This window comes from Channa argus, chromosome 21 (genome assembly GCF_033026475.1).
Source record: "Channa argus isolate prfri chromosome 21, Channa argus male v1.0, whole genome shotgun sequence".
Taxonomy (NCBI): Eukaryota; Metazoa; Chordata; class Actinopteri; order Anabantiformes; family Channidae; genus Channa; species Channa argus.
Window position 1 is genome coordinate 1,739,194 of NC_090217.1, and position 18,330 is coordinate 1,757,523.

General features: G+C 39.8%; 1 protein-coding gene across 2 annotated transcripts; it reads left to right on the forward strand.

Moving 5' to 3' along the window:
- Window positions 1-7,977: 7,977 nt before the first annotated feature.
- On the forward strand, window positions 7,978-16,828 carry nup50 (nucleoporin 50). Of its 2 annotated transcripts, XM_067489579.1 has the most exons (9): window positions 7,978-8,160; window positions 9,314-9,392; window positions 9,662-9,691; window positions 9,833-9,916; window positions 10,056-10,251; window positions 11,862-12,542; window positions 14,676-14,760; window positions 15,026-15,144; window positions 15,924-16,828. In XM_067489579.1, exons 2-9 carry the CDS (start codon window positions 9,324-9,326, stop codon window positions 16,121-16,123), a joined length of 1,464 nt encoding a protein of 487 aa, XP_067345680.1. In that variant the 5' UTR covers window positions 7,978-8,160; window positions 9,314-9,323; the 3' UTR covers window positions 16,124-16,828. The 2 variants fall into 2 exon arrangements, with proteins under 2 accessions (XP_067345680.1, XP_067345682.1); XM_067489581.1 differs by lacking the exon at window positions 9,662-9,691 and having other exon boundaries at window positions 7,979-8,160; window positions 9,314-9,396; window positions 9,837-9,916.
- The last annotated feature ends 1,502 nt before the right edge of the window (window positions 16,829-18,330 follow it).

Here is an 18,330-nt window from a genome sequence, read left to right on the forward strand (position 1 = left end):
TGTGTGACAATAGTCAAAGTGAGGTCAAACTAGATGGTGATTAACTGTAAGGGACACACTCTCTCTTCTGTGGTGTTGCATTCAGGGGTGCCTGAGATTTCTCTGTAGTTCGGTTGACTTTGGGGCAGAACAACCCCCCCTTCATCCACCAATCATTAAAAGAAAGCTTCAGTGTTTCTGTTACCATGGACGGTGGAGCAGCCGGCTGCATGGTATTTGTTTTCCAAATATTCCTCATTAAACATTTCCAGTGAGTGATGACCCAGGACTGGCCAGGCTTCAGTGGTTTCTGCCAGTACTGACAGATGGCCGGTCCAGGCCTGGCCTGGGGTAGACTATAAGATAAAAATGAACATCCAGCTGATATCAAATCTGTCTGAGTTCCTGCGTGTGTTCTACTTCAACTGTATTTGAAAAGGTTAATTGAAATATCTACGTTATTGTTAGGTAAACAGTTTTGGGCTGTAGTTAGATTTTTCTTTTATATTGAGGGTTTTAATGAGGTTTTGTTAAAAGTTGTGAATTCAGTTCTCTAAAACACCAAATCAACGTGCGGAACACGTTCCACTGTGGCTACAAGCTGAAAGCCGTAGATCTATTGAATCACGTAAGTGCCAGTGTCATCGATTGGCTCTGTATGAACATTTTGCAACTTGTTGAGGAACTTTTCCTGATTGTGTTGAATTTAATTCCGCTTTCATTGTGTAAATCATATGAACCTTAGCTACATGTTTTAAACACATCCAGAGCAACACGATGCTTCATGTGGAGCCCAGTACTCCCTCTCTTTTAACGCTGCTACAAAGCTAAGTCCACAAAGTAAAAAGAAAAAAAAAACAGGATCAAAAGACTCAAAGCTAAAACAAGTTATTTCCATAGCTCCTCTTGATTGTGTAAAATAATGATGTCTGTTTGAGAGGTTGGAATAAGAATCCACAGCTCTGTGAGGGAGAAGATTGTGTATTGACAAGCAGTTCTTAGTGAGGATGATAAGCCACAGGGTTAGAGATTAGAAGCCTTTTCATTATTTGTCCTAAATATCTTCTGTTTTATGCTGCAGTGTAATTAAGAGTGGGTAGCAAAGCACATAGCCTAAAAGATAAATTAATACGAGGGGAAAAGTCAGTATGGTAATTTCCTAATTCAGCCATTAACCTTCTCATTACCTCACTGCAGCAATTCATACCTGCTGATACAAACACCAGCTCCACACGGTTTATTTCTGTGCTTTATAGCATTAACTCAATTGTGTGTGTGTGGTACAAACAGCGGCAGCAGTTTGACTGTTAAGTGAGGCCTAATACCAACAGGGACACTCAATCACTGCAGTGGTGCTCTGACATTTTTACTCAGCCTTCCAAATGGATGGATGGTAAACTGCGTCGTCACACCGTGCAGGCGCAGCAGAAGCTAAGAACATATCCCTCACTGCTGATGAAAAGATACACTGACATTTGTAGGATTGTGTCTCTGGGCTTATGAGAGGTTGGCATAAATGTCAGCCAAGTGCAGCCAGGGAGCTGGCAGCAGACAGAACCCTGCATTCCCCTACCTACAAAAACACGGGCCTGTCCATACACTGCAGCCCCTCCCTCAGACTGAAAGACACACAGAACAGCTCTGTTTGTGGTTGGGTCTTTTTGTGGTCAATTTACGTCACTTCGCATCTGCAGCGATCATTTTACATCTTTTGTGGCATTAATTTGATTGTGTGTAGAACAAATAGCAGCAGCAGGTTGACAGTTATGTGGCGGTTAGTACAGGACCCTGTGTCTTTGTGGTCATTTTAATCATGTAAATGGCCCCATTCATCATATTGTAATGTGTGTATACACTTATTGGGCACTTTATTAGGTACACCTGTACACTCTCATACAATACATCACAACAGCTCAGGCACAACATCTGTCATTATGATGCTCATGATGGTTGCTTTTTCATGACACTGAAGCAGCACTGAAGTCGTTCTTAATGACGGTGTCTTACTGTTCTTATTGTTCCTGAAATTCTGACATATTGTGCATGTAAACAAGAGGAAAACAAACTAATCGAAACACCGTCACCGTAGGGATTAATTACGTGGTAGATTGTTTGGGTGACAGCGTTTGTCTGCGTCTCACACATAGACTTTGTCAGTGTCACTCTGTTTGTTTACAGCTGCATTAAAAACTTTAAGTAAGTACAAGTTCACCGAATCACTCCACTCCATCTTCTTCACATTAACCCAGGCTGTAAACATGGACTCTAAGTCTGTAGGACCTGACGTTATTAAAAAAAGTTTTGATTGTGTTTGTTCATTGAGATGTTGTGTTGTTATACAGCCACAGTACGTTGGTGAGCTCCCAGAAGTGGATCTGTAACAGCAACTTTGCTGTTTTCATACTGCGGTGGCTACTGTATGTGCAGAAAAGTGGAGTTAGTTCTCGAGTCTGTTTTTGATATGTGATCTGAACGTTCAGCGATTGGAAGAGATTGAAAAATAACAGTCAGTGCTGCCATTCTCAGAGTTTTCTAGTGTTTTTTGCACAAGTCACATGACTGGAAACTATGAGGACACAGTAAATTAACAGGATACAGTGTGGACACAGGATACATATACAACAGTAGAACACCATGAGCTGCATGAGGAGCTGTTGTATTGGACTGCACCAAAGTGTAAAGGTGTACCTAATAAAGTGGTCAGTGAGTGAAAATATGATGTAAATGTAGGACTGTAACTTGTTGTGATGGAGCCAGTCTAAAGGATCGTTCAGTGTCTAATGGTTTTGACCCAAACTCAGTAATTCTGTGGAGATGCAGTTTGATGACATTAAGAGAAAAGATGTTTTTCATTCAGTGGATTTTACTCTTGATGTTTATGATGTCTTGAAGATGAATGGAAAACCACAGGGTGCCTGGGAGGAAGATCAGACATTAGAACACATCCAAACCCACTACGGCGTCTCTCAGACATAAACCACTGCTGCTGCTGTGGGATTACACTGAGTATTTAAGTGGCACCTGCTGGTAAACAACATCTCAGTCATTGCTGCTCTTTCTCTGAATTAATTGTTGCTCTGCTCAGGCTGTGACCTGCTTCTTTCTCTTCACCAAGAATAAACACACACAAGCTGCCATGCGAGTTTTCTCCGCTCGGCTTTGGCCACAAGCCGAGAACATCACTGAGCAATTCTTCGGCGTGAGGCACAAAGAAACATCCCTGCTACTGAATGAGTCGTATTTGAACAAAAAGGTGGTCACGGTGCCTTTTATGCTCTGGGGAATGGGGGGAAAAAAATGCATTGTTCAGCTGGAAGTTGTCATGCAGAGATAATATGCTGACATAATAATGATTCACTGTGTGTTTGTGTGTCAGAAACGTGCAGTGTAGCAGGGAGGGGGCAGCTAGCACTGAAGGATATGTCATGTTATTGCATGCACTGCTTTTAAGAAGCTGGAAAGAATCATAAAAAATGCTCCACTCAACCAAATTGCTTAGCAGATTTCCACAATCTGCAAAGCGATAACTACAGACAATAAACAGATCATTCTCCAGACACATAAATGAATAACAGGGCAGCAGCTGGGGGGCTCAGGGCTCAGGAAACACAGAAGGTTTGATGTTCGACTGCTTCAAACGCATGGTCCCCATCACTGGACAAGGACAACATGTAACTTTTGGCAATCAGACAAAAGAAGAGTTTTTTTTCATATCCTACATCATTAAGATCAGTTTGGCCTCTAAAGCCAAACAGTTCAATGAGCTGGGTACAATAAACTGACTGCTAAAGAGGTTTTGTCCTCTGTGCCGTTAGCTCTAATAAAATGACACACTCAGCTTTGAAAGTAAAAACTCTTTTCTAATCCTCAGTGGTAGCTCTCTGGCAACAGCCACTCACTTGTTCTAAGTTCGAGGATTTAATAGGAATGAATTATTAATCAGTATAATTCAATCATCTCAGTCCGATTGTTCTAAACTCCCTTCAGTGTTTGCCAAGCCACTTCATATTAAACCAAACAGGCAGTTTGTAATCAGGCGGCTTTAAAGAGTCTGACGGGCAAATTCATTTATCAGATGGATATTTCCCCAGGTGGAGGATCAGCTTCACAGGCTGTTATGATTCAGAGCAGCGGGGAGGACGAACTCCCAAAAACATCAGACAGACACTGTTAATGCAGCATCCAGCAGTGAAACATCACAGGCACAGTTCACATATATCACACAGCAGCGAGGATTAAACGCAGGCTGCTGTTCGTATCATGCATTGTTTAACCTGCTGCTTTCTCTCCAGGGTCAGTGGGTCAGGTGGGTTGGGGGTTGGGGGTGGGGGGGCAGTATACACTGAAATTTACAACAATGCAGCACAAGGTACTTCAGCCTGCGAAACAACCACTTATTGCATTGTGTTTTCGTCAGAACTGTTTCTGCCTCAGAATTCCAACTGAAGCTGTTGACCACTGACATATTAAAACCTTTATATGAAGGTATGAAAAGAAGCTTCATCTCAGATACGGAATTTACTGAAAAAGAAGCAAAAACTGATCGGCAAACGTTCTGTCAGAGGAAAGTCTCCTTCCTTTCTTACGAGAACAGTTTGACCTCTGACACTTCCCCTTCGTCGTGAGCCAATGATTTCTGTGCCATGGACCAGTTTTTGACTTTGACTTGGAGCCATGATGAACTGATTACAGTTTAGTACACCAAGGTCAAAGGTCAAGGACAATGTGAGCTTGCATTTTTTCCATTTTTGTCAAACACCTGGAGAAACACTTGGAGACAATTTCATTACATCTGTCCCAATGGACAAACTCATTAGAACATCAGCCTGGACAGACAAACATGAGGTGGTATTGAACACAGGAAGAAACACGTTACTTTACAGAGTAAATGTAACTTTTCCGGTCATAGAAATTTTTGGGCTGGAAAATTTTACTCAAGTACTGAAAACTGACATTGATGTACTTGTACTTGGCTTGAGGGTTTCTATTTTATTCCATGTTGTTACATTTAAGAGTCAACTGTTGTACTCTTTACTTCAACATGTTGGCGTGACAGCTGTAGTTCCTATTAAATTTTAAACTAAGATACAATATTTAAAGGAAATAGTAAAAGCCCTTAAAATGTAAAATAAAAGCTTGTGCAGAAAAGCGGCGTCAGTCACCAGTAACAGCTGGTGTCTGTGGATCACAGACTTTAGCTGCAGAGAATATACAACAAAACATGCTTTGTCCCAGACATTGTGCTGGCCTGAAATATGGAGGATGCAAACACTGCTGTGATTTCTACACAGCAGAACACACACACACGTGTAAATATACCCTTAAGTTAAACCTCACAATGACATTTGTCATGTACAGTCAGTGAAGATCTTTAAAGTTCAGGCTTTAAATGTTATTTTCCATTTCAGATGAAATGAAAGAGGTGCAGTGACTCTTATACAAAGCAAATTCAGCGATTTAGCTTTGACCATATTGTGACTCTAATTGCTGAGTCATTAGAATGAATCCGAATAGAAAGGTAAAGCTGGGACATTTGTCTTTTTGTTCAGTTTAGTACCATTCGCAGCCACTAGAAGGCATTAGGTTGTTTCTGATTCTACACAGAAATCCAGTTTAAAAACCAACACTTTTACTCTGATGTTAATAGAAAACAAAAGCTAAATTGTGTGATTAAACCGGATAATTTAAAAGATTTAAAAGCTGCTCTCTCACATTAGAAAAACATCAGTTCTGCTTTCTTCTAATTTGTCACTGTTCTAATTGCTGTCCACATAACCCATCAATTAATTCAACCTAATTACGGCTCCATTTGCTAAAGCCTAATTGACACGTAGGTCTGTCTGCTGTACGGGCAATTAGAAAGGAGATGCATATGATACTGCGTGCATGAAATGATGGCAGGATCTTAATGATTTAATCACACATAATAATTAATTACAGGCAGGTTTGGGATGAGATTATTAAGAGAAGAGGTGTTTTTCAGGTCATCATGCTCATTTTAATTTAAACAGAAACAAACAGAAAAATATGAAATGCCATTTCAGCTTTAAACCCCAAACCCTTCAATCACACCAAACTCCAAAGAGAAAGCTACAGATTATTTTTTTCTGTTTTAACTTTTATTTTACCCACTAACCATATTCAGTTTTTATAATGAAAGGGTACTTAGCCAATACCTGTGGGAGGAGATGAGAAAAAATGAATACATGAACAATGGAGGTAATTTCTTTTTGTTTTGTTTTTTTTGTCCTTTCGGCTTATCCTGTGAGTTCAGGGTCGCCAGGTAAAAAAAAGGATTTATTTCTTTGTTTTGTTTCACTTAAATAATGCAGTGACAAATAAATTAATACGTCAATAAATCAATAAAACAAAGTGCTTGATAAACAACAACCGGCTGAATAAAGAAAAAAGGAGTTTTTCTTCATTAGGAGTTCAGATCACATCATCTGGAGGAGCTCTGGAAAAATCAGGTTGACCATGATTACAAACTCCATAGATTATGTCATCTTGTTGCTCACAACCTATGAAACCTATACCTTTTGTTACAAATGAGTTTGAGGATGTACACAACTGATGCCCCCTAATCAACACAAGTTACTTGAAGGTGGCACCATATTAAAGTGGTCGGATGATATAATGTTTTTATATAGAGCACGTTACAATGCTGCCTCTCATTCCCCCATTCACACTTACACACTGATGGCGGCAACTTGGGGTTCAGTCTTTGACACTTTGACATGTGGCCGAGCTCCGGGTTGAACGCTGGAGTTCTGCGCTGCATATCTGCTGCAGAACAAGAAAAGAGTTGTTGAATGGCTACATGTTCATCATCTTTGATACTAAAAGGCTAAACGTGAGGTTTATGGGAATGATTTTGTTCATAAGCTGCTGCTCCTGAGAAACTCACACCCACACATAAAATGGCTGAATATTGTAAACTAAAATGTTGAAACTGAAAAAATCTCCCATCCTTTAGTTTTACATGTTGCCTGCCCTCTTCCTTCTACATTATACAGGTTTTCCCTTTTTTCTGCTGCCAAATCTTTCCATTTCTCTGCGCCAGCTGGTCAAGGGTCTCCTGCTGCCACTAGGGCCCACAGCTCACTTCCTCACTTTCTCCAGCACCTGTTCCTATTTGGCAAGGCCGACCGGGATCCTGGAAGCTTGGAGGCGAGCCATCTGCTGCCCAACTCTGCACCATTTTACCCCCGAATCCCTCAACTCTCTGCATGCATCCTGATCTTTTTCCCAGCTCTGAAACACCTGACGAAGCTGAAAGACGGAAGAAATTCTGAAATGGATTGAGCAGGAAATCCCAGAATCACCACTTAGCCAAAGGAAAAAGCTGTGCAGGATCGTGAAAGTTACTCGAGTCCCAGTCATAAGAGCAATGGATTGTTTGTGCCAAAACACATTGTTTACCTTTAAAATTGTGTTCATAAAATTAAGCGTAAACTCAAGCTTTATAACTCACTTTAAAGCACCAAAATGTGTTAACCCTACAAAAGTCTTATTTTTATTATTTAAAGAAAGTTTAGCATGAAAAAGTTAAAGTAAAAAGTAAAGAAGAAAAGTTTGTCATGATAAGTAATATGCTGAGATAAAATGTTAAAATTGAGCTTTTGTATAAAACATTTTTTAAACATTCCTATAATATAATATAAAAAGTAAAACATAAGAAAATCACAAAAGAGAAAATGTTAAAGGTCATAGGTAAAAAGTAAAGACTGAGATGAAAAGGATAAACATGAAACAAAAAGTCATACGTTACAAGACAAAAATTCAGCATGAAAAATATGCACAATCTAAATGATTAAAACAGTCTCATTTTGGGAGCTAAACAGCCTAAATTATGAAGCTGTTAAGATGAACACTCAACATTGTGATTTCCTAAGACTTGGAAAATAAAAGACTTTCGACTTTTTTGAACTACAACCACCATGATGCAGTCTGATGCAGTCATCAACAGCTCAGTCTAAAGCGCACGCGCGAATAAGGTGGGACGCGCGAATCCACGCGGATATACCGCTATGTAAAATGGCGGCGTGAGGGAGGCTCGTTCAAAATACAGCGGTTTTATCTGTAAAGGAGGTCACTTCACAATTCTGAAACGGTCTGCGTTTCCTGGATCTGTCAGACAATTATTAAACGGTAGAGGTTGGAATTCACCTTCCAGACAAGGTACAACGATGCTTACTTTAATAACTGTTGTATTACCGCCGGTCGTTGTACGAAGCGGCGTTTACCAGAGCGCTCGGTGTTAGCTGTTAGCTGCTAGCTGCTAACCTTTGGGCCTGCTTAGCCCGCTGCTTCTGCTTTCAGGATGTGTTAGTTTTTAACCTGTGAACATGAGCTAAGTTAAGCTAAGTAGCTGTTGCCTCACTAGGTTTTACGGTTAGACTTCGGAGAAGACTAGAACGTTAATGTAATCTGAACTTTTAGTTTTTCATCAGCAGGTTAACGTAACGAGGGCGCTGATTGAAACAGCTGCATTATTGCTGCTCGCCGGTCTCCGTCGTTATCTCTCACAAGCTAACAGGATGTTCAGCTATGTATTTTTCCTTCTATGAGTTAAAGCTTAACAACTAGTTTTTAATGTATTTGCTACCAGGCGATATTATTGTAACAGATGTATGTCAGCACATTTTAGCAAACATTTTATGCAGAAGAGCTCATTTCACATTGCTGACAAAATGAAGGTAGATTGTAATTCATAGAAAATAGAATCAACAATGTGCTGCGACCAGCGATCGAATGGAAGCAGCTGTGTCAAACTCCTTTCATGTTGACGTGAGGAGCTGATAAAACTTTATGGTCATTTTGGACACTGCGCTTTGTGCTGCTGTTGAAACTAAATAGAATTCTGCTGATCATTTCTAATATCTTGTGTCAGTGATGGCATTTTAATGTTATCCATTATTACAACAGCCCATATTGGACGAAATTACAAAAGAAGAGGAAGAGAAAATGTAAATAATATGTAATAGGCGGTGCCAGCTTGTTGGGTGTTTTTTTTTTTTTTTTTGAAAGTCTTGAATGTAAAATTCCCACTTTAAAACTCCTTTGAAGAGTAGAGCTGTTAAAAATTACAAATTGTATGAATATTTAGGACAGTAACAAATGTCATTTTTTTAGCATTGTGTTTTTGTAAAATGGGTTAATACTTCACGTACTTTTGTCTTGTTTTATGCTCTTTGTATTGCCAAATGTCAGTGTGATGAAGCTCAGGTTTGTGCAATAAATATGGAAAAGCTACAGCCTCCTGGGTCACATTTCTTAGTCCTGATCTTGCTGCAAATGAATTATTTAGATAACTTTTTTTTCTCTGTTACAGAGCCAGTGGAATGGCGAAGAGGATCGCAGATAAAGAACTAACTGATAGGAACTGGGATCAGGAGGATGAGGGCGAAGAGGCAAGTCCACCAAATGCAAAAATTACATTAAAATGAATTGTGCTAATGCCAAGATTTTAAACTAGTTTATCCTAACAATCCGAAAATCCTGCTGTAATATCCTTGTGAATTTGAATGTAATAATCTGTTTATTACTGATAATAATAATCTGTTACGGTATTTACTGTGGTATTTTATTAGGTGACATTCACGTTGGTGTAACAGTTTTATATTGTTACTTTAGCATGTTGCTTTAGTAAGTTTTTCTTCTTTTTTTTTTTTTTTTAAAGATGTGTTCTCCAAACTCCCAAAGTTTCTTAGTGAGTGATTAAAAACATCAAGAACACATGTTGACACTGAGTGAAAAGCACCACTTAACCACCTTTAGAACATAAATCAAGTTGAAAGAGTTATGGTCAGAGCTCAGATTAACCTGTAAAAAATGGTTTATCCTTCATCAGGCAGGGACATTTTCAGTTGCAAGCGAAGATGTATTGAAGAACCGAGCCATTAAGAAGGCGAAACGCCGAAACATTGGATCAGAGGTAAAGTATTTCCCACAGACATTTGTGTTTGTTTGTTTTTTTTCTTTTTGGTTTTTATGTGTTTTTTTGATGTTGACTCTAAGATAAATCTTTAATCAAAAATTCTCTGTTTATTTCTGAACATTTTCATTTGTTTCAGGGTGAAAGTCCAGGGGCCTTCAAAGGCTTTAAAGGTTTTGCTTTGACCACGTCAGCAGCAAGTGGGGCTTCAGCGTCATTTTCTGGTTTTGGGAACGGTGGAGGCTTTAAAGGTCTCGGAGGTCTGACCAATGGAAACAGCATCACTACTTCCTTTGGGGGTTTCTCATCTCCTGCAACGTCCTCTGCTTCACCAGGTGAGGAGAACACAGGCATTTGTGGGTTAGATATTTGTGCGGAAACATGCTGATGGCGTCCTTCTTTCCATGAGTGTCTCTTGTTTGGTGTCACAGCAAGATGCTATTTGGCAGCAGATAATCATAGAGCTGATGTCTGATCTTTATCTGAAAAGTCATAGTAACTGCACTTGTTGAGTAAATGTAGTAGAGAACAAATAATCGTTTTCAGCGTAGTGGGGAGTAATAAAAAAACAAAACTTATTAGTCCTCAGAGTTGCACAGTAACATGAATAATGACCATCCACCATGGATATGGACTGCTGACCCTCCTGTGTGAAAAGGAGTACTCATTGGTTGGTCATGTGACGTGACCTCTCAAGCATACGGAACTAACATCTACCCTATGACTGGTCAGATTTGAAGCCATCTCGTTGATGTGGATGGAGCCATGCGTGCCTCCCTTCTCACTTCTGAAGTCCACGATGAGCTCCTTAGTCTTGGTGGAGTTAAGGAGCACGTTATTGTCCACACACCACACAGCCAGGTGTTGTACCTCCTCCCTGTAGGCTTGCTCATTGTCTCTGAGGCTGATCACCGTCTTCTGCTAAACTGATGATGGAGTTGAAGCCAAGCACAGTCATGGGTGAAGAGGGAGTAGAGGAACGGGCTGATCACATAGCCCTGTGGTACACTGGTATTGAGGGTGATGGTGGTGGACCAGGTGTAGAAATTTAAATAAAAAGATTTGGAGTATCATTGAATAAGTGTCTGGTGTTTTGTCTGATGGACAAACTACTCTGAGTATACGATGCACATAAAGTTACAGTAATATCAGACAGTTTCTGCTGCCAGAGTCGCTCTGACTGCTCTGTAGTAGATTTCTTTTCCCGCTGTTAAACCCCAGTTGAGGTTCCCTCCATAGACACATTCTGTGTGTGCTGACTACAACACCTGATGGCCTCTGGACAGTGGCAACAGCAAGAAGAAGAGCAAGGAGCTCAATTGTTTGATGTATTTAACTGAATAGCATTAAAAAGTAACCAATTTAAAACGGTTTTATAGTGTTTTAAATGAACTTCACCTTTGAGGCTCGAAACAAGCCGCTACTTTACTCAGTCTGTTCAAACACAAGGAGGTGGCTACTATGAATTGACCATAGTGGTAAAAGTTTTAATGTTTGGTTGGTAGATGTTATAAAGATGTGATAAATCAGTATTATTTATTATAACGTTGTTTCCATGCACCAGACTGGAAATTGTATGTTTTTATGTGAATTGTTGCAGGAGTCTGAGGATTGTGGAAATACATTCAGAATGACTCTGTGGATTTTGGAAAGGTTGTCATCTATTTATTAATTTGAAAAGAATTGAGTTGCAGAAGCTTCTTCCAGTTGACTGTGGACATGCATGAGTTGAAAATGTGCTTGCTTTGCTGTGGAGTGTAACGGAGCAGAATCCGTGGCGCTGTGTGTTGGTGTCTGCCTGTGTGCGTTTTTATTTATTTATTTCTCCATTTCATGTCCTTATGTTGCTGTAGGGCAGAATAAGGGGGTGGGGCTTCCGAGGGGGGAGGGGGCTGTCAGATGTTACTTTCTTCAGTCACTAACATTTCTACCTCCATCATCTTAGGTCTCACATTCAACGGCCCCACCTCCACCAAACCCACCCCTGACATCACCAACAAGCAGACCAATGGCTCCACTGTGAGCCAGACTCCAAGCTCCAGCTCCTGCAGCAGCGTCAGCAACAAGGAGTACAGCCGGCAGCTAACCGCACTCAACTGCTCTGTGCGCGACTGGATCACCAAGCACGTGAACGACAACCCTCTATGTGATCTGAACCCCATCTTCAGGGATTATGAGCGACACCTGGCCAGCATCGAGCGACAGTATGGGGCCGGATCTACTGCTCTGGCTGACGGAGGCTCAGAGGAGAAGAAGCAGGGAGGGATGCTGCCAACCAAAGCTACCCCTCCTCCTCCTCCTCCTCCATCATCATCTTCCTCACCCAGCAGCAGCAGCAGCTCAGTGGCTCCAGCTCCAGCTGCTAGTCTGTTCTCATTTGGAAGAAAAACGACAGAAGAGTCTGCCAGGGACAAGAGCTCCACTGCTGCTCCGATCCCTGCTGGTGTTACATTTAACTTCGGTCAGAAAGTGGACAGCTCGCTTCTTGGCTCCTTGGGTTCCAAAACGACTCCCAGCTTCTCCTTTTCCAGCACCTCCTCTAGCCAGACCTCCCTGTTTGGAGCTCCTGGTTCTGCTGCACCTCTGTCTTTCAGTGGGACAAAAGCCGAAGACCCTAAACCTGCAGGTAGACATCAGCAAAATTAATTCATGCTGAGTTTATACTAGTTTACATTTTATAAATGAACTACATATAGTTATTCCTTAGCCAGTTAAAAACTACACTGACTAGTGGATAGAAAAAAAAATCAGTAATAAGTTCCAAATACTTCAGGTTCCAACTTGAGAATGGAAATTCCAATATTTTTATTTAATAATGCATGTCTGAAGAAACCGGATGACTGAGAATCTTCATCGACACATTAAGAGTGTATGCTCATTATTTTCTGAATCATTATTATGTATAAATGTAAATGAAATCAAAAGATTTAATCACAAAGAAAAACAGAAACCTCTCACATTAAGCTTTTTCAACCTCTTGTTCTTCAGGCAAGTAGCCTAACAACCCGGCATAGTTGTCCAAAAGAGAAAATGTAGGCTTATTAAAAGATGAATAAACAGGGATTTGGGCATTTATTAGATTCTTATTAACATACTAAACTAACTTGTAGAGATTATTAATACCTCCTTTTAAAAAAAGTATTTCAAAATAGTCTTCAAGCGAACAGAGTTTTAAAGACTTTGTGTTTGTTGACTCACTGTTATGTTTTAACCAGAAATGGTATCGACCAGCAAAATGTGAAGGACTCCATTAATATTTTCTACACTTTGTTCGCAAGACCGATAATTTGCAATTTGAATCAATTTAAATGGTTACAAAATTAGAAAATCAATATGTGGCAGTCAGTGCTGATATTGTAGCAGAGTGACACAAATCGAATTTGGGAAAAGCTACAGAAATTGCATTTAATTTTTATTTGTCTGATCAGGCAACGTATGACGCATTCCACTTGATGAACATAAATATTAAATGCCTTGGGCAAGTGTTGGTATCCAGCCCCGAATTAAGTGATGAAATTACAATTCTACTTCTAATCACTGTGGGAAATAAGGTTGGTTAGGTTCAGTAGGTTGAGTTTCAATTTGGAGCTGTCACATAGAAGCAGTGGAAGACCTTTCTGTGTTATTGAAACCGAAATCAAGTCACAGTTAAGCTAATAGGGCTGCAGACAAATTAGGGCGACTGTGGCACAGGAGGTGCAGCGGTCGTCCACCAATCCCACAGTTGTTGGTTCGGTCTCCGGCTCCTCCGTTCACATGTTGTCCTTGAGCAAGACTCTAAACCCCAACTTAGTTGCTGCTGGTGGGTGTTGGCCAAATGCTCCCCCGTGTGTGTGTGTGTGTGTGTGTGTGTGTGTACAGGTGAATGAGAAGCAGTGCGAAGTGCTTTGATTGCCAATAGGTAGAAAAGTGTTATATGACTGCAGAGCATGTCTGTAACATGTCATGGTCAAATGCTAAAATGACTAATTAATTATCTGACGTTTATACTCAAATCCCTCTTTATTTGTGTGTTTGTCTTGTTATGTAACTCGAGCTAAAATCTCAGTTTGGAATGTGCTTTGGTTAAACTAACAATACAGAACAACAACTGTAAGGCAGATAAGCTAGAAAGACTTGTATGAGGTTTTATGTTTCCGTGATGCTAAGATATGTGTGGAACAGAATGTGAAAGTTGATGTAGTAAATTAAAGGAAAAATTAGGCAGCAACTATTTTGATCAATTCTTACAAGTTTAATTCTTTGTAGTCCATTGTTTTTATGTCTGTAAACTAAAAACTTTAAAACTATAATTTATCAAGAAAAGGATGAATAGATGCATATTAAGATACATAAAACTGCCAAATCAACATGTGGACAATGATCTGCTGTGGTGACCCTGAACTCACGGGTTAAGCTGAAAGGACCAAAAAATGAAAGATACATATCTTATTGTTAAATGAAATCTGAAAGCATCATCAATATAGAGTTGTAACCAATAACAGAGTTCATTATCAGTCCTGTTGAATTGATTGCTTGGTTTATCGTCAGCAAATACCAAACCCGCATTTCCAGGACCTTGGGTCAAATGTCTTGTTTTACTGGAGCAGTAGAAATCCAAGGATTTTTTTGTCAATTACGGTAAAAGTAAAAAAAAACAACAACATTAAGTCTTCCCACTGAAAAAGCTTTGACAGCAGTGAACTTTTGTTTCAGATCCATTGTCCATCAGTTAACTTGAATTCATTATTTGATTTATTTGTTGTTTTTTGTGTTGTAGATGAGAACGGAGATGAGGATTCAGAGGAGCCTCCTAAACCTGAGGTGAAAGAGGTGAAGGAAGAAGATGCTTTCTACTCAAAGAAGTACGTCTGTTTATTAACCAGAGTCAGTCATTAAATGTTTAAAGGCCTTTTGTGCTTAGAAAAATTCCCTCTAAATAACTTTAACAGACACAGTTGAATCATTTGTGTTTAGTAAACTTTTATTTTTCTCCTTTAATGCAGTAGGTGTCAACGTTGGCCAGATTCCATTTTTAAAAAACATATTTTAGCACGTACACTGTATTGTGGTCCTAATATAAAAGCAGTGGGTTTTATCTGGTGGTAACATGATTTCTGTTGCCTTCAGGTGTAAAATGTTCTACAAGAAGGACTCGGAGTTCAAAGAGAAAGGAGTGGGAACGCTGCACCTGAAACAAACAGCAGAGGGAAAAGTTCAGATGATCATTCGTGCCGACACCAACCTGGGTAAAATCTTAAACTACAAAATCAGAAGCAATCGGTTTGAGGAGGAAACTAGTAGTGAAATATTGTCTCTGGAAATTTCTAGCAAGTGCAGACAAGTTTAGATCTTTGAAGAAGTAGATGGTGGGTTTTGTAGGTAGTGACATACAAATGCAGAAAACTAATTTAAAATGTTAGTGTTGAACATTATAATTTCACACAATAAAAGCAGCAAATATTTATCATTTAAAAGCTGGAACTTCACAGCATTTAAAGGAAACTTTCTGTAACGTAGAAGGTGTTTTTAATACTAAGGCTCAAATTGAAAGATGATATAAATTCATATTAATGCATTTGTCAATTTAATGCATTAACCACTTACACAGAGGCCAGAAAGACGCCAGCAGGAGCTGCTGAGCTGTGAATGAACATCGCCACCTGCTGCTCAAACAGAGGAACTTTTTCTTCTTCATGCTTCAGGCTGATCAGAGTCAAACTTTATTTATACTTGAACGTGCTGAAAATGTACTTGAAGCCCAAAAGTAGCAGTAACACAGCAAGTGATTTTCTGTGGCCATAAACCCGACTAGTTCACGGGGGAAAAGTATTTTAGACACTATTGAATTTAATGCTGTTGTTAACATAAATGTGAGTTTAGTGCAAAATCCCCATCATTCACTTAATTTAATCTTCTGTTCACTAATTAACCAACTCAGACACCAGAGGTGAACGGGACAAATATTTCCCATTTTTGAAAGCTGTTAGTTTTCCTATCAACTGTTTTCTTTCCTCCTCCTCTGTAGGAAACATCCTGCTGAACATCATGGTGCAGTCGTCCATGCCGTGCACTCGGGTCGGGAAGAACAACGTGATGGTGGTTTGTGTCCCCAACCCACCGGTTGATGACAAAAACTCCACCAGCCCAGTCCCCCTCCTCATCCGGGTCAAAACTGCAGAGGATGCGGACGAGCTCCATAAGATCCTGGAGGAGAAGAAAGGCTGAACCTGGAGCTTTTAGCAGATGTCACCTGGTCATCCTCCACCGGTTTTATCCACACGCACTCACACATTTGTACTTATCTCGTCCTGGTAAATCAGCCATTTCATCGCGATAAATTGGTCGTCATACTGTGAAATACTTAAAATCAGAAGCAGGTCGTGGCTCTTCGACTTGGCTACATTCCCTCTGGTTCGATGCTGCTGATTTAGAGAAACGGAACCTCTCCGCTTGGTCTCAGTGTTTGAGTTTTACTGTTTTAATTTGGTGGTCAAGTAACTGAATGTGTGAATCCAGGTGATTTATTGTTGTGCGACTTCTACGATTATTACCACTGATTACGTTTGGGGAAAGCTCCAAATAAAGGTCCAGTCAATTTGGTTTTACAAATTAAATACTCACAGTAACAGTTAATTTTTGATAAGCGTGTTGAGGGATGAGTGTTTCTTTCTGCTCTGGAAACTATTTATTGTGTCGGCAGGATTTGTATTCACTGATTGAACCTCGTGTGATTGTTTCCCTGAAGAGCTTCTGAAAAACGGTGTGTGAAACAGACCAGTTCATGTAGTTTTTCTGTTAACATGGACTCTGTTGTTTTCCAAGTGTCCTTTGTCTGGCCTTCGGTTCAGCCTTCGAGGTGAAGAACGCTGTCATCGTCTGAAAACATTTGTAGGACATTTTATTGGGGAATAAAAGGAAACAAACTACCAAGGCTGCTGCTCTTAGTGTTATTTTCCCTTTGCTTTCAGCTCCACCCCCTGGTTTGGTATTAATGTCCATGGAATCCAGACGTCTCTCGGGTCTTTGTATTTAGGAACTGGTAGATATGAGTCATCAGCCGTGAGCTTAGGAGAAGCTTTAACAAAATCTAGGGAAACTCTTTAACATCTTAAGTTACAAACCCCATTTCCAGAGTTGGGACTTCTTCTAAAAAAAAATAATCAAAAACTAACTCGTGATTAGTCAGTTCTTTACACTTTAAACTTAAAGCTTTAACCTTTTTTTTTTATCTGCCAAAAACCTCCAAAGAAACATTTTGTCAAAGTTTGGGGTTAGATACAACACACGAATATTTTTTTAAATACTCAGGTAATACTGGAATAATTCCAATTAGCAAGTTAATTGTTAACAGGTGAGAATGATTGGGAGCATCATCTACCAAAGGCTGATCATGGTCCATCACTTTATGCCAAACTTTGTAAGATATCAGTCACGTCCGAAGGAATATTTTTATCATTTGCCATCTACAGGACACTATAATGTGAACATATTGAGGGACTTAAGGGGAAATTCAATGCTTAAGGCCCAAAGTGGAAACCACTGTCTAGTGTCGTGCTGTAGTAATGAATACAGCCACGTGGTCTCAAAGGACTTCAGAAAAGTTTACAGGCTGCTGCTGCTGCTTCCAGACTAAAAGTCTGTGACCATAGAGGAAGCTGTACATCAGATCATTCTACGGTTTGAGTAACATAGACTGAAAGACAGTGGAAACGTTTAGATGAGTCAGAGTTTCAGCTCAACAGGAAAAAACCCAGTATCATGATCAGTATCTGAATGGGAAATTTTGTAGGCAGTGTGTGATTAACTGGTCCAGACTCATCTCCTTTTGAAAACACATGGAGATGAAGAGACTCAACTTGTTAGCAGCCTAGATTTGTACCAAGCATGATTCTATTCTAGGTGTAAAACTAACATTTCAGACCCTTTTGGTTTTAAAATTATGGTCATTTGAAATGTGATACTGATTTGAAAATGAACTGTTCAGCCTCAGTGATCGTTGGTGAAAAGCACAGAATATTTTATGGGACAGAAGCCAGTTATTGTCCTTTTCTAGGCCAAACTGTAAGTGTTGCATTTGATGATGAGGATCAGTAGAAACAAACTTTTTCTGAAGTGTGTTTTAATAAATAAATACAGGAAAATGTCCATAGAGTTTGGAACCTAAGTAACAGAATATGTGGTAACATGCACATGAACTGTGTACGAAAGCGTTAAAACTGTAATGTAGGAACATCGACAAAAGTATTTGAACAAACAGGTTTCAGAAAGGTTCTAAAAGCGTTTTACAGTGCAAACTGTCACGTCACACTTCTCTCAAATGCTGTCAGTAAAGCCGTCCTTGCTATTGATCAGCGTGGATACATTCAGCTGGTTAAACTACAAATTACATCATCAGTAACACTGAAGAGATGAGCAGTGCTCAGCTTGTCCGA